Genomic DNA, 17,242 nt, shown 5'->3' on the forward strand with positions numbered 1-17,242 from the left:
CTTTGATTTCTTCCACAAAAAATATTTTAGTTTAATACTTACATGTTATGAAAATTGAAAGGATTCCAAATTGCATTTCGTTTATATCATTTTATTAGTAGTTTTGACCTGAGAATATCTACCTTGTTGCTATAAAGAGTTGATGAATAGTTTCAGCCAATTTCTGAGCAGTCTCGGATTCTGCCCCCGGTAGCAAAAAGCCCATTCTTCGCCCCAATACCAATGCACATGATATTTCCAGACCTAATGGTCCAACAATATCCTCCAGGTTAGTAATTGTGTTATCGGTTCGTTGTTGGCTGATTAGATTGCACCAGTCTTCGACAATTTCTTGAACCTGCGGCAAGAATCCCGCAACTGTTTTTGGGCTTGTTAGTTTTTTTGTCAGAGAAGTCCGTAACTCGTGCCATTTTATTCCTGTAAAATTTGTTGTTGTACTGTAAGGTTCAAATATAACACACATATAACACACATTAGAGTCTTGTTTGAAAAAAAAGCAACCGGGAATTCTAGACAATAATACTACACCATATATTCAGTTTTCGGTGTTTTTACGTGTTCAACTAGCAAGCGAATATTCAAGAATTCATTTTGAACATTCATCAATTTCAATCCTTCAAATATGACTTTGGAATCATCTTGTGGATCTTTCGAAGACTTATTTTAATTGTTCTGAAAATATAAAAGATATTCATTTGGAAGATATTTGATATAAAAGTAGTACAAAACATAGAAAATTTCAAACCCCTTTCCTTCATATTTGATATCTACTAAATATATTCAGAGAAGATTCAAACTGTAACTCATTCAATATTTGACTCAATAAATTTGATGTTGATATATAAATACTCAATATTCATTGAAAAATCAACATATTTCATATATTTAGAAAAAACGAGTTACTATTTGATCTTAAAATGTTAATGATATACAAACAATAAAAATCATTGAAATTAAGAGAAATGGTAGTGAAAATGAAATCAAATCACTTCACGACATATGTAAAATGTACTCTTCCTTTTTCTAAAAAACTTGATGAAATTTACATGTTTCCTGGAAACTAACTCTATATATTCATCTTTTGTGAAGAATTCAAGTAATTTTGTCGAACTTAAATCAGTTTTGACGTGGAAAACCTCTACACCTATGTTTCTGTCGAAGAAGCACCTCATATCATACAGAGGAAGCTATCCGAAGACCTGGAAGATAAAACAAACTTACTGCTATTTCCAACTGAATGACAAATTCTTTACGCAAGATGAGATGAGCCAACATATTCTAGTAGACCCTGCTTTCGGGCTCTGTACTACGAAGGAAGATCTCGAGAAGGAACTAGGCATCATCAAAATGATCTTCAATGGAATGGATACTCCAAAGTGATGGAAAATACTTTGGCTAAAAAAAAGCACGAGCCTCGCAAGGAAGAGAAGCCGTCACAACCAGTACTTGCACTTCCCTATATAGGAGGATTATCGAAAAGGATAAGAAGAATTGGGTTCGAGTACAACATCAGAACCTACTTCAGATCCGGAAACACTATCTGTAACAGCCTCATGAAAACCAGGCCACCAAACGCGGAAAGCAATTTCAAGAATTGCATCGATCGGATACCCTGCGAGTGCGGAGAATCCTACATCGGTGAAACTAAGAGGCCATTGAAAGTTCGTATTGCCAAGCACAAGAAACACACACAGCGAGGAGAAACCAGCAAATAGGGAATAGCAGAGCATGTTTGGACTCATCAACATAACATCAAGTGGTCTCAAGCGGAAATCATCCACAAGAAGCCGCATATATGTTGTCTGTCCAACGACCCATTCAGCTAAGATAGTGTAGAGATACGCAATATATGGAAAACCATAATCAAGCCGAAAATGGTCAAAACCCGCCAAACAGTCAGCTCCCGCTGAACCGGTGAAGCGGAGAGAGAGAAAGGGGATAGATGAAAGCACTCGACTGACTTTTAAAAAGTCATCTCTCGTAGGAATGAGTCCAGTCATCACCTGAAGACGATTGTGGATACTAATAATCGAAACGTCGAGAAGTAAGTTGGCTTCAAATCTCAATTTTTATTTTCATTTCTTGATAATTGTTTGATTTTCAATTGTTGCTTGCATTTTATTTCATTGTAATTTCAGTTTTCTTGCTGAATATGATTGATATTTTTCAGTTAATCTTTTATTTTATTGATTCTTTCAGGGACTCCAAATCATTTCATGTCATGTCAACAATGGAAGTCCGAACTAATGAAAAGAAAAAAAAATGTCATATCAAACCACTTTTTGGAATTGGAACAAAAGCAAATGAAAATATCACTGTATCTCAACAAAATTCTGAAATGGTTTCCAAATATTTTTGGAATTGTCCAGTAATAAATTCTTCAGTAGAAACTCTTAGGCTTAATGGGTTGAATAATATTTGTCACACCCATTTCATGAACAGTGTAATCCAATGTTTATCAAAACCGAGATGGTTATTGCAATATTTGAAAGAAGGATGAATGCATGAAAGATATCGATACTAGTATTTCTTATCAAGGAATTGTGGTCAGAAGATTCATTAAATAGAGTAGTGAACACAGTCTCCTTGAAAAGTCAGATTCAAAGTTTTGTCTCTGGATTCATGGGTCATACCCATCAAGACGCCCAGGAATTCCTGGTCGTCTTGGAACGTTTATACGAGGACGTTAATAGAATTAATGAGAAGCGTAAACCGACTTAACCGGAGATTGACGAAAAATTGAGCGACAGCGGAAAAGCACAAGAGTCATGGCTCAGATATTTGAGGATGTATGATTCTAAGCTTGTAGATAATTTCGTTGGTCAATTAATATCCACGATAAAGTGCACACACTGAGGACACTCATCAGTAACTTTCGATCTTTTCTGGAATTCGTCTCTCCTAACCAAAGAGAACTGTCGAATTAAGTTTGTCGCAATGCTTCCTTCACAAGAGAAAAAACTTTAGATGGGGATGAAAAACCGACGTGCAAGGAAGGGAGAAAATGCAGGAAGTTCCCAACAATCCATAATTTTTACCGTATTTCAGTAATTCATTTTGAAAGATTCTCTCCAATACATTCTGGAGCCAAATTAAATATCATAGAATTTCCTTTAGAACTATATGCCTAATTTTGCAGCAGACAATGTGGCTACTTGTTGTTATAATCTATACGCACTTTTAAATCACAGTGGGATTACTTAAAACGGGCATTATACAGCATACTGCAGACACCCCTATACTGCATGTGGCACAAATACATACGTGCTCTTCTATAAAAACGATGAAACGAAATTTCAGCTTTGAGATAACTGAGAGGATGTTTTTTGGGCTCCTGTACAAATATATTTGATATTTATATTCAAATATGTATTTTCATACAAGTTAGTTGAATAGAAAAGGGGTTAAGGAATGAGAAATATGGTAATGTTGTTGATTGACTTCTGAAACATTCGATGTGGTATTAGTCGCTGATATAAGTCTGCTGCAATTTTGCTCAAATTCACTTTAATTTGGTGATATTCATCTCGAATTCTTCTCATACATTGTAAACACACATAAATCAGGGAATTTACATATTTCTCACATAATTCACGCAAATTACCCAAAAAATTAAGATTTTTCCCAAGTTTCTCTTTCCAAGACGGAGAACAAAGTAAGATCCATTTCCGAAGAGCCGTTCGAAATACACCTTTTACAAATGTAAGAATATACGCTGATTCTTCGAGCTTATGTCTCTTAGATTGGGGTTCTTTGGCAAAATTGTTAAATACAAGTTACTGATAAATATAACATTTTTTTTTGTGAAATATACTTCGAACTAAAAATTTGTCATTTCGACGCCTGCATAAAGTTCTCAATTACAATAGACATAGGTAAAGAAGTACGGTAAGAATCTTCGTGATATATAAGGTTAGTTTAAAATAAATAGTTTGTGTAATTTAGTACATTTCCTCAAAAAAATCAAGTTTGAATATTTCTATTGCGATTATTTCCTCTCCTAACCTAACCTAACCTAACCTAACATAACCTAACCTAACGATTACCTTGCTCATTCACTAATCCAACGCTAGCATATCTATCAGGCCTGGTTTTGCGGTACACAGCGACAGCTTCTGTAGGCGGTCTTATTGGATATTTGGTATTGCTTTTCAACACTTTCTCGATATCGCTCTTTTCGAAAATATGGATCACTGGGACGTTAAAAAGCGCCTCTTCTTTAACTATGGGGCCGTATCTCGCGTATATGTCCTCAGCAAACTCGTGAAATTTATCGTAAGTATATATTCTTGACAGAAATAGCCAACTTGTTCCGAAAAACGGAAGGGAAAGTGGTCCGGGTATATCGCTCACTGTTTTGGGTAGAAAATTGCATATTTTTCTGCTCCACCAGGGAGGTCGGTAACCAACGATGAGGAAGAAAACGAGGACAAGGACGTAGTTTACGGTGCTCAATGACTGAAGTATTTCTTTGAACATCTGAAAAACAGAAGAAAATCACAATTATACTCACTTTTGAATACTGAACCTGCATCTAATGAAAACATGTTTTTCTAACCGTCTCTCGACGTGTGTTTTTCGAACCAAGTTATCATCATCTGACTAAAACTAAATTTCACAAATAAGTTAGGGCCTTGTATATTCATATGGTATAATGAGAATCAATGCATGATTAGTTATTGTGTTAGTTTGTTAACATGTTAATTACTTATCAATATGTTAATCCGCTTTGTTTGAGCAATATACTTTTTGTTGTTGAAGTGAACAGTTTTGAAAGCTACTTTCATGTTTAATTTTTAGAAAATTCGAACTAATCCGTTGATGTATTTTTGTTCATATGAGATAACTATGAACTTTGAGCCTTCATTTTTCTGAAAAGCTGAGGATTGATAAAGAAAATAACGAATATGATTAATAAATCATTTATGTGTCAGTTTTCTATTTTCAATCTGTTCATGAACAGATTAGACTATTTCACCAAATAGCCCATAATTATCCAAAAGATCTCTCAAATATTCGATTTTTCTTGTTACAGAGGCACTTAATAATAACGAAGACACGTTAGAAGTTACTAGTTCTTTTGCGAGCTAAAAATCAACGATGCCTTTCCCCTTAACGTGTGATTCATATCAGGGGCAGCCAGAAACATGTGCACGAGTTCTTTCAATTTATATTCAGATGTTACGCAGGTTGCTAAAACTGTCTTCGTTTAAGGTCTGGTGAACTGTGAACTATAGTTAGTCCAACAGGGTTGAATCTGGGCTATCTTGCTAGCTCATCAACGGGTCCTCGTCTGCCAAGCCAATAGGGAATATGCCAGAAATCTATCGAAGCCGGTAGAAGTTTCTCGAAACGACGCGACACCTAGAACGGTCACGAAGCGCAAGTCGAGCTAAGTGCGATCTTGGCTACGTCACAATTGATTTTCGACGACCAGCGGCGGTCGGTGTTACTTTTTTTAGGGGATGATCTACAACAATATATTAAGTTAGAGCTCTAGTTGTCGTGTCCGTCGTATTAATTTTTTATTATGAATGCATTTCACATAAGACGAGATATTCACTTGAAATAAGCTCAAAACTAATAGAATTGAAAATGAAAAAAGTTTTATATAGACATTTTTTCCCCAAAATTTAAGGTACCGAAAAAAATGTTGAAAGTAAAGAATGAAAAAATATTCTGAAGTTTCAAAAACGACCTGAATATTATTGTATGATAGTCTTTCTAGTAGAAGTAGATTTTTACACGCTTTATATTAGTTCCACCTGTATGTAAGTTTGTTTGTAACACTTAAGTTTCGGATCTGTATTTGACAGAATTATCGACATTATTGCTTGATCTATTCGCGGGCAGATGGCGCTGTACGTAACCTCCTTGATATATCGACATTATTCTGTCTGTCTGTTTCTGTTTAAAATATGTTTTTCCGTTAATCAGCTGTCGCCCCCATACGAACGACAACTCTCAGAAGTTGAGAAACTTGTTCGAGCTAAGGACTAACGAGGTCTTACCTTTTAACGTGTGATTCCTAACACGGAATCTTGATCTATTCGCGGGCAGATGGCGCTGTACACGCGCGCCTGCTGCCTTGGGCTTGGTAGCTGATTTTCAGGCTCTCTCTCCGGAATTATAAAATATCAATGGTCATTTTTTCTAAACAATATACGGCTGATTGATCCCAAAGTTTAGATAAAATACATATAGTTTGAAAAGACTAAAAACACGCTTTTATAGCATACGAAACTAAAAAATGAAAAATAAATATAGTTTAAAAACACGCTTTTAAAGAACATCGAACTAAAGAGTTGAAAATATTTTTTTTAAATAAGCTTAAATCAATAACGAACGAAAAATACTAGTATTATTGTGAAAAAAGCGTGGGCGCTTTGTGTGCTATATTTTTTGTATATCAAGCGCTCGTCGCTTTTTTCACAATAATACTAGTATTTTTCGTTCGTTATTGTTTAAGCTTATTAAAAATAATATTTTCAACTTTTTAGTTCGATGTTCTTTAAAAACGTATTTTTTAGTTTTTTAAACTATATTTATTTGGATATCATCATAGTTTCGAAGAATTACAAAATCTAAAAGTTATCATAAAAACTAATTTTTTGAAAAAATAATGTCGGAACTGAATCGTCTGAGAGACATCATACTAATTTATACTCCATTCGAGTATTCAATTGAAGAATGAGAGTCTCAAAATATAACAGCAAAGCAAGTTTTTCGTAATGAACCATATTATTGAAGTATACTATTATTACTACAAATCACCTCTTCTTCATTAATGCATTCACTGGATGTGTGATACTACATCCGCCTTTTGTAATAAAAGTTATTATAATAACATGAGAAATAATTTTACTACCAAATTTTATTAATTATTTATAAGATATACATTGCAGCAGACGAAACATTCATGAATGAAGAACGACCTGAAGAAGTACTTTTCAATTAAATTATTATTTGTGTTCTCACGAACCACTTATTGTACACATCTCACAAAAGCTTAAATGAACGAACGATACAAACGTCTCATAGCATAAGCTCCAAAGAACAAGAGGGTAAAGTGTTTTTAGACACATACTGAAATAACAAATCGATACTACTACTGATAACAGGTACTCGTATCTATCCGACATAAATTATAGCCCAGTCGAATTAGCCAGCAACGCAAACATTTTACTCGCAATTTTATTTCGAAATTTTTTGGGTAGGAGGTCACTGGCAGGGGGTTTCCGGGGTACCAGACACCCCTCTTTTCAACGCAGATACAATCCAGAAGTTAGTCAGAAAACAAAGCCGTAAATTCACTAACAGATTAATATACCCCCAGATCAAACAATCAGAAATCAAGAAATAACATATTTTGGTGAAATAACACCGATAATTGCGGGTTTCTTAAAAAAAAACAATATGTAAGTGGAATTCAAACACAAGTGTGGACAAGTGGACAAGTTGTAGAAATCTGGAGTTTATAAACTTAACTGTCCGGAATGTAATAGTGTTTATGGGGGACAATGTGGTAAAAATTTCTCAAAACGGTATCCTGAACATGAAAGGTCCTTCAGACTAGGTAAAAATGATTCGATGAACATTGCGGGTGCAACCTGTTAAATGATCAAATCGATCTAGTTCACTCAAAGGTTTTCAAATTAGCATATCCACATTGTCACAAGTAAACAATATTCAGATACTCAATTAGGCTTAGTAATTCTATTATTACCTATAGTGGTGTTATATAAGGGCTAATCATTTTTAGTTTAATGTATAAGTTTGAAAATGTTCTTATAGGACGAAACTGCAGTACCGTTAGTTTCAAATAAAATTGGTAAAAAACATAGAAAATTTCAATTCTCATTCCTTTATAATGATTTCCTACAACGTAGTAACGGCTACATCCATCCATTTACTCCTCTTTTCCATAACCGTAAGCGTGCGTCCCAAAAATATGAACCTTAAAAAATCGGCCTCATAATTGTTGCAAATTACATTATTAACACATCAAATTTTCATCAAATTCCCCAAGACAATCAAAAAACGAACAAAAAAATAATACGAAAACGTTCATAATAAACGCTATGATAGAATACTTAGGTTCGCCCACACATCTTCTTAGGTATAAATCTAAAAATAATGATCCCACCAAAAAATAATGAGGACCAAAATTGTAGGAAATTTGATTCTATACAACTTTGTTTATCAAATTGTTTCTAGTAAAATTGAAAATAAATGTGATGAGATTTTACCCCCTCCTTTTCTCGGGTATAAATCAAAAACTATCGATCCTTAAACAAAGTTGATAGAGACCAAAATTGTAAAAAACTTTATTTCAAACAACTTTGTTCATTACAATTTTTCTCGTAAAATCGGAAAAAACGAGTTGTCCAACAAAAAATAATTCACACCATCTTTTATGGTATAAATCGAAAAACATCGATTCTAGGAAAAATTCATGATAACTAAAATTGTAGGAAATTTAATCATAAACAACCTTTAAAAAACATTTTTTTGTGAAATATTTAAAATAAACGAGTTATTCAAAAAACAAAAATCAACCCTCAAATTCAAGATGGCGGTTGACGCAACAGGTCTGATACCCCGGGAACTTGAGTTTAGACTGCCAGTGAACCCCCCAAAGAAAATTGCCAATAAAAGTTTTCGCGTTGTCAAATTCTAATTCGACTGGCCTATAAAGTAAATTTCCAAGCAGAGGCTCATTATGTTCATCTGCAAAATTGTCACAAACAGTTTCAATTTTTGAAGAGTAACTAGGTTTTACTACTCAGCAGCATATTAGCATTTTGTCTGTCTCTGGAAATAAAAACAAACTCATTCCATTACTCTCGACAGAGAATGCAAGGAAATTAGAAGAGTTTACTTGCAAGTTTAACAATAAAAATAATTTTCTAACACCTCGTGAAGAGTAGGGTTGGCCAAAATAGTTGAAACGTATCAAAATGAAGCAACCTGTAGCTAGCTGCTCTCTAAAAATTTTTCTTCTTCAAATAAAGCAGGAATTAATTTACAGGGTGTCGATTTGAAAACTTCCCACCCTCAATTTTATTGTTAAGGGGGACACTTTCAAGGACTATTTGTATCCCTCACAGTTCAACCCTGTAGGATTTAAGATGCCCCCAAAGAAAGAAATCTAAGGGTGTTGAATCCGGTAAACTCGGAGGTCATTCAACTGCTCCTCTTCTGCCAATCTACCTATCCGGAAATCTCTCGTTACCTTCTGCCTCCATTTGTGTTTCTAGATCGTGAATTATAAGAGGATTGATAGTATCTTCAACTATTTCAAAGTACAGATTACCAGTTAAGTTTTATTCCAGAACTAATGGACTAATAATGATATTTCCAAGAATATCAGCCCAAACATTAACTTTTTGTGGGTGTTGTGTATGCCTTTCCCGAAAAATATGTGGGTTTCAATCACTCCAATAGTGACAATTTTGTTTAGTAACATTGCTATTCAGAAAAAATGAACACTCACAATGATGTAAATTAATTGGAACGAATGGCTAATGTTACCCCTAATAAAGGGTTGGAACGGTACCACCTAATATTATTACCAGTTCTGGTCAAACCATGCATCTCAGTACTAATAATTACTTCTGTTAGTTCAGAACGCAACTTTTTGGAAAATGCTCATCAAAATATAATAAGTTAGAGTTTCAGGAGAAGGAACTTTTTATTGTAAATACTCGCCTCTTTAGGGATCTTTTTTTTAATTTCCTAATTCTTTATAGTTTTTGAAATATTCGTAAAAACCTGAATAACTATTTTATATCTGAATTTGTTCATAACTTTGTCAATTTTTTATGTGCTAAAAACGGTTTTAGAGATCATTCCGGATCGAATCAGCCACGTATTTTTCTGACCAGTATCTGTATTTTACACCAGTTCAACTCGTGAACTAGACTACTTGGCGAACTTTCTATACTGACCCTTGATGTGTTCGAAAAAAAATCTTTTTATGACGGCCTAATATTTTGGCAAACTATAATATCTCTTTTCTTCATCATAGTTTAACAAATATGAGGCTCATCTTTTTAAGTGTTTACAGAACTCATATAACTCACATCTATTATTATATATCCCATTATAAAGAATCACTTCACTAGAATATTCACTAAGTGGTATTTATTTTAAAAATTACTACTTTTGGCAACAACAAGTTATCCTTATCAGAATGTCTCGAAGATATAAAACATACGAACAATCGCAGACACTTAACACTGAACGAAAGGAAAAATTAGTTTATCTTTATTGCTCACGTACTCAAACACAAAAATGCGTGTTTTCGAATTCTGTTAAAAAACGTGGGCTTTTTATTTAGTTACTAACCTTGAGGTCGGTATCTTGAACACTGGAATGGAACTAGACAATAACAGTGAGAATGTAGATGGAATTATCTTCAATCTTCTTATTTTGATAAGACAAATTTATGATATTCCAGTCGAGTTTCCAGTGATTTTGTCTTGTATCACTTGATAACTAGGTAAATTTGAAAAGTTCCGCCAGTTACTGTTGTTTAGGTTTAGACATTCTACACTTTGGGATATTAAATTTTTGAATTTGAACCTGTCCTCAACCATCTCATCGAAATATTATAGAGATTCCACGAAAGTATCAAAAAAATCCTAAACCTAACTCACTCCTTGAATTGACCACTTGTATTTGTAACTAACGTTACTGCAGTTTCGTTCTACAATGACATTTTCAAAAGAATAGTGTATATATGTTTTCAGTTTTTTAACATTCAAGTTAAATAGGTATCGGTACACAGATAAGGAGTATATCCCTCAATTTTTCATGTGTTCAATGTCATCATAACATACTTCAACTATTTTCATGAATTATCGACCCGAACGGGATTCACACAGGTAGCAGTAAGTACATATTTATATGTCTTCTCTGTTCTACAATTATGTCACTTCTCCTTTTCTATGGAAAATGCTTCTGTTTTTTCTGAAGAGCGTGTTGTTGAAGATTTGTGTTGAAAGTTTTGCCTTCTAGAGTGTTCTATAGCATTCTACAAAAAAAATTTCCCAGAATATTTTGAAATATTGTGGAATATTATAGATAGGGTAGGTTAGGTTAGGTCCAAAGTGAGTGGGCCTATTTGACCCTCCACCGCAATCCGCAAAGGTTTATTGTGGCTCACAGCCATTCACACTCGACCAAATAAATCCAGCTTCTTAACGAAGCCGATTAGTTTGTATGGTGAATGCCGAACTCTTGAAATCTGATTCGGTCCCCAGCGGTGTAGGCACAAAGTATGTGCTCTGATGTTTTATTATTTTCGATTGATACCAATAACTGTTTGGTATCAAGCTTCGAAGGGTAAATAAACGCCTTGGAGCGAGCCATTCCTGGAAGATTCTGTCAGAAGTCCATAAATCTTTTGCCATCTAGGTGTTCAATCTTTGTTTGGCAAAGCCTAAAGTGATGCCAATGACAAGTTCTGGTCTGATGAAGCTGCTTGCAGCACATTCCTTGGCAAGGGAGTCAGCAGCCTCATTGCCTTCCAGGCCAGTATGATCTGGAAGGCAATGAGGCTGGTGACTTCCAGGCCAGTATAAATCTTTTACCATCTAGGTGTTCAATCTTTGTTTGGCAAAGCCTAAAGTGATGCCAATGACAAGTTCTGGTCTGATGAAGCTGCTTGCAGCACATTCCTTCGCAAGGGAGTCAGCAGCCTCATTGCCTTCCAGGCCAGTATGATCTGGAAGGCAATGAGGCTGGTGACTTCCAGGCCAGTATAGTAATCTGTAAAGTTTTCCTATCAATTTAGACGTTGTTTGGTAGGAACCAAGAACTTCCAACGCCGCTTGACTATCCGAGAATATTTTTATTGACTTTTGTATGAGGTTGGATTCTTCCAATCTCTCTGCACACAATTCAATAGCGAAAATTTCTACTTGAAATACAGTCACATAGATTCCTAGGCAGGTTGATATCTCTGTCCTGGGTCTGCGACTGAAAACACCTGCATCATAACCGGAAGGTGTTTTTGATTCATCTGTGAACCAACAACTATTTGCTCTTCTCCCGCAGGATCCAGTCCTCTCTGTTCTCGGAAACAGTACTTTATAAGGCAGTTCGTAGTTGACAGTTGGAGGTCATTTCCAGAAAGCTGAGACTTCCAGTGTCAACCAACAGTCTGTTGCACTCTGCATTAAATTGATTTGTGCAATTGGCAATGTGCACAAGTCTATATGCAGTCCATCTATCCTCTTTCTCCAGAAAAATGTAGAGGGGAGGTAGATCTAGAAGGATCTCCATGGCCGCTGACGGTGTGGTACTGATGGCACCACTGATAGCCATACAAGCCTCTCTCTGTAAGCCAGAGAGCTTCGCCTGGGCCGTTTTCTGTAAAGCCTTCAGCTACCAGGCAATTGCACTATAAGTGATCATTGGTCTGACAATCGTCACATAAATCCAATGGATTTGTTTGGGACGTAAACCTAAACTGTCCATAGGGACAGTCTGGCTTTGTAAGCGTTCCAGGTGAGTTTTTTATCAAGGATAATGCCAAGATATTTCACCTCCGTTCCAAATGGAATGAGGGAAAGAAAACTAATTTGACAGATGTAGCTTCAACAAAATGGCGGTATCAATTGTCAAAGTTCGGAAGTTCCTATTGGAAGACCCTATAAAAAGTAGCGTTCAGTTCAGTAGTAAACATTCTTGAAGTAACTATTGAATAGTGAAACACGTGTTGCAAGTTTTTGAGTTTCATTCAATACTTTTGTTATATCAGATGTTTGTAGCCCAAATTAAATTCAATGAGACAATTTTTTCTATCCTTCTTTTTGTAGAATATTTTTATTGTTTGAATTATCCATAAATAATTGTTCATAATAATTAAAAGTATTAGATATAGAAAAATATTTTTCGAGATAATATACTATAAATTGAAAAATTGAATGAGAATTATTAGTAATTGAGATAAAGTGTCGGGTGTTGGCATTTTTTAGTAAATTTCCTCCTCTACAAGGGTAATTTTTTATTTTCACCATCATTAATCGTTTCTCAAAATGTATACCTTTTCAAGAAAAATTTAAATGTTTATAGTGTTTGTTATTATTTATATGTGTATTTGAAACTTTCGTACCTACATTTTTCTAGATGCCACTATGAAATCAATGAGCTCAGCAAGAATAAACATATTTTTGACGTGTGAGTGGATTCGAGTTATTAATCCGATTCCAAATCCTGATTGTTTGCCTTTCGCTAATTGCACACACACCAATTTTGGACGGCCGAGTTTATACCGGTAGTCCAAATTCCAAATTCCAACCGGAAAAAATCGGCCGTCCACAATCGGTGTGTGTGCAATTAGCCTAAAATCGGCCGTCCAAAATCGGTGTGTGTGTGTGTGTGTGTGTGTGTGCAATTAGCCTTTGGGACCACAACAATAAAATTTTAACATCTATTTTAAGTGAATGGACAATATTTTCATTATCTTATATAGGTATTCATTTATTGTATACTGAACTCACTTACTTATTTGTGTGGTCACCCTGAGATACTGTAATTTTTTGATTATTTTCATAATGAGGAAGATTCTAAAGGATACCATTTAAAGAACAAAATGAGTTTTTTCTGCATGTAGGTACACTACTGCACAAACTGGCATTGATTCCAACTGAATAGGTTACTACAACATGTAAAAAACAACTGACCCTCCTAAAACAAAAGTGACTCGAGGAAAATTTATTATGATGACATAACACATTTATACATCGCCAACACCTATAATGAATTCAAACCAACAGAATGGTGAGAATTTAAAAAAAATAATTAGTTCAGGAATTATGCTTCTATTTAGTTAGTAGTCGCTTTTAATGAAATTAATTGGAAAAGATTTTACACTGGGAGCAAAATATTATTATATTTGCCTATGATTCCCTTGTACAACTATTATACTTCAAAATAATATGCTTATTAATTGTTTTAGTTAAATAAGTGAAATGTCATATTTTTCCAGATCGTCTGATGATATTGAAAATTAGCAACAAATATCATTACTGAGTGTTTACATCTGAACATATGCAAAAAATTTTAAAAAATATTTCATTTCTACAGGAATGTAAGATGTCAACAGATCAACAACACGTTTTAGAAATTCTAGATCAGTTGAGATAGCTACAGTCAATAAGTTTGATTTATTCAAGTAACAGTTTATTGTGAGATTTCCACGGGACAGTTTAAAAAACTGCAATACGTGTTTAGTTATACAATAGCACATGTATAGTCTATACGAAGTCAATTCGAATGGCATAAACACTGAATAGTTAACGAACATCTTCAGTTTCTTTGTATGGGATGGGCGGCGCGGTATAATTTACGAGGTCTAATCATAAATTTGATGTGGAGGGTATTGGTCTTTCATTTAGCTGTTCGGATTAACTTTGTATAGACTATAAGTGAACCTGCTTTGTTTTCAAAAACAATGCTTAATTTGCGGCCAGGAATTAAATAATGAGCATGAAATAAGAAAGTCTAATATTAAACAAGTGAACCTACATTTGAAGATTCGATTCTGGAAACAGCTAGGACTCGTTATGATTGCTCTATTTCCTTCTTGAAACCGACCACTGGGGTTGAAGTCGGTCGTCTTCAAGATTAAACTACGAATCTGGCAGTGGAGGGAATATTCACTTGCATCTAAAATGGCGATGACTGTCAGTTCACTTCGAACAAATTGAGAAATGTTTGCAAAATTATAACTATAGACAACAGGATGCTGAAGGTACGATTAAAACTGGAGCATGCTTAGTGGACCATCATCATGATATTCTGAATCATACTTAGTACGAACAAAAATGAAAAGAAGAACGTCCCAGAATTCTGGAAGCTGCTACAGCAGTAATTCGCGAAGATATTCAATTCATAGTGTTAGATAATTCCAACTACCCTCCACCCGGTCGCAGTTTTGAAGATCTAAATAATAAAATTTTGAGCTGAGTGCGAATTTTCGTACCTTCACTCCAATTTTTTCGTCTAATTCGACCGAATAAAAGGGTTCCACCTGATCAGCGTTTGGCAGATTGTCTGTTGGAATGGCCTACCCGTTCACCGGATTTGATCATATTGAAAATATACTGTATTACTGTCAAAGGGTTGAATATTTGCTCAAATGTTTTTTCATGTATAAGATAATTGAAAACGAGGTTGAAATAAAACGCTATTGTTTTATGCCCTTGAAATTAAAACTTATTTATTGCCAAATATGTTACTAATTTATTTCTTTTTGCAATGAATATTATCAAATTCTCAAACCCTAAATTATGTCCGACCCTTATATCTTGCAACGTTCGGAAGTTGAGAGGGGAAGGGGAGACTTATCACCTCCGCACTTGATATAGGCTGTATGCTTTTACTACGTCGTGTTAGTCAAGAAATTGACAAAATACGAGTCTGCTATTTGTATATTCAGCGGTTTTGAATTATTGTATCCTCATATCACTGAAAAATAAACAACTGTCATTTGCGTGTTAAAGTTTATCAAATAATTTAAAAATACTAATGGCTCTTAATTTTATTTGAATTGATTTTTTGTTGTGAATACGTCGTCTACATAAACAGTGTTCATTTTTGTTTAACACCTCGACACGTATTTCGATCACCAAGTGATCATCTTCAAGAGAAAGAATAAAATTCTCTGTTGAAATAATAATAATAAATAAGGTGTTAAAATAACGGTTTGGTGTTACTGGGATAGAAACTCCAGTAATATTCATTACTACACCAAAGATTCCAAATAGTGCATCAACAGTGCATCATCATTATCTCGTTGTTTAGCTAAAAAATGTTTTCTTGTATTTCAACTACTGATGTTTTTATATAGATGAAACCACTGTGTTCTTTGCCTAATAATTAGGATAGAAAACAATAAATTCTAAAGTTTGAATTCCCCTATGAAATCTATTACAACCGTAGAATTTTTCAATTTCCCGTATATTTGTTTCGTATCTCCTGATTTTATTTTACGACAGAAATCTTTTTTTGCTTTTACAATTATACGTATTCCAGAAAGTAAACGGAAATGTTTTTCCATCCTACATCCAGCAATTTGCAAGAAAAGTGGGGGGCATTTACGATGATACTATGTTGACATGCTATATATACGTATACTTGTGAGTAAGTAGTACGTCTATGGATTTTTATTGAAATAATCGACAGCTCAATCATCGGAATGTCTCAACGTCCTGGTCGCCACAATTAGTTTGAAAATAGTTACAACTGTAAAAAAGTAGATGCTGATAATGAAGATTCGTCTTACCAAATATTAGTGAATAAAAAATTGGTATACTGAATCGATGTTTAGAAATATGAATATATTATCGCTCAAAACTATTCATAATATTTTTCAATAGTTTGTCTAACTTAAGAAGCATTACAACATTTTAATCTTAATGTGTATTTCATGATTTCGTTCTCCTAAACTCGACACAATCAAGTGAAAAAAGATTTAAGAGTGGAGTACTTTCTTCTGATTATTTATGAAGTGTACGGTTCATCGCTTTCTGTGCTTCTAGAGCTTGACGCACTTGATAACTACTACTCACTTATATAACAAACATGACAATACTGCAAAGGCGCTAAAAATCGATTATTGATTTTCTCTGACTAACCTTATGAACTCCTAAAAGTAACCAGAACGATATGATGCGGCCTTAGCACAGAGACACCAAACACTCATTAGTTATTTCTCACGGTGGAATAGATCATTTGATCTAAGAATCTCGTTTGATGAAGGAATAGTTCAATAGCCGTATCATTACAAGACTCTTTAACGGAAGTTCTCAACTGAACACCACATTGAGTGACTGTTTGTTTATAGGTAGTTCTTTTTGTTGTGGTTGGTGTTTTTGTTGGCCATTTTAGGTTGTGGGGGTATGTGAGGTCGGCGTTTTTTCTGTTTAGATTCCACCCTACGCGGGTTGGTCTGATGTCTGGAATGCGTCTAGGGAGGATATAAAGATTGTAGAGCAGTGGCGGACTAGGGCTAATTCAGTCGGCGCATGATAGTGAAGAGATGAAAGTTGAGGGATTATCAAATGTCACGAAACATTTTATTTTGGAATAAACTGATTTTTGGTTATTATTTTTTTTAAACTGATAAACTATCGCATGCGTCCAAACTAATTCTCGAAACAGTTTTTTCGATTTTCAAATTCTATATTTTTTTAGAGAGAGAGAGAGAGAGAGAATACTTAACTGTCGA

General features: G+C 34.5%; 1 protein-coding gene across 3 annotated transcripts in view; it reads right to left on the reverse strand.

Moving 5' to 3' along the window:
* The window catches only part of shd (cytochrome P450 family 24 subfamily A member shade), a 33,199-nt gene extending 16,394 nt beyond the window's left edge, over positions 1-16,805 (reverse strand). Inside the window, exons 1-3 of one of the 3 annotated variants that reach the window (XM_023165447.2) lie at positions 16,650-16,805; positions 4,047-4,479; positions 123-417 (exon numbers count right to left, since the gene is read on the reverse strand). In XM_023165447.2, the coding sequence (XP_023021215.2) occupies positions 123-417; positions 4,047-4,479 (728 nt within the window). In that variant the 5' untranslated portion in view covers positions 16,650-16,805. Of the gene's footprint in view, positions 1-122; positions 418-4,046; positions 4,480-10,085; positions 10,290-10,350; positions 10,473-16,649 lie in introns of those variants that run through there. The other 2 variants (XM_023165448.2, XM_023165446.2) reach the window with 2 other exon arrangements.
* Positions 16,806-17,242: the final 437 nt, after the last annotated feature.

Source organism: Leptinotarsa decemlineata, unplaced genomic scaffold (genome assembly GCF_025532065.1).
Source record: "Leptinotarsa decemlineata unplaced genomic scaffold, Ldec_3_MD MMD2_tig00002159_RagTag_RagTag, whole genome shotgun sequence".
Lineage (NCBI taxonomy): Eukaryota > Metazoa > Arthropoda > Insecta > Coleoptera > Chrysomelidae > Leptinotarsa > Leptinotarsa decemlineata.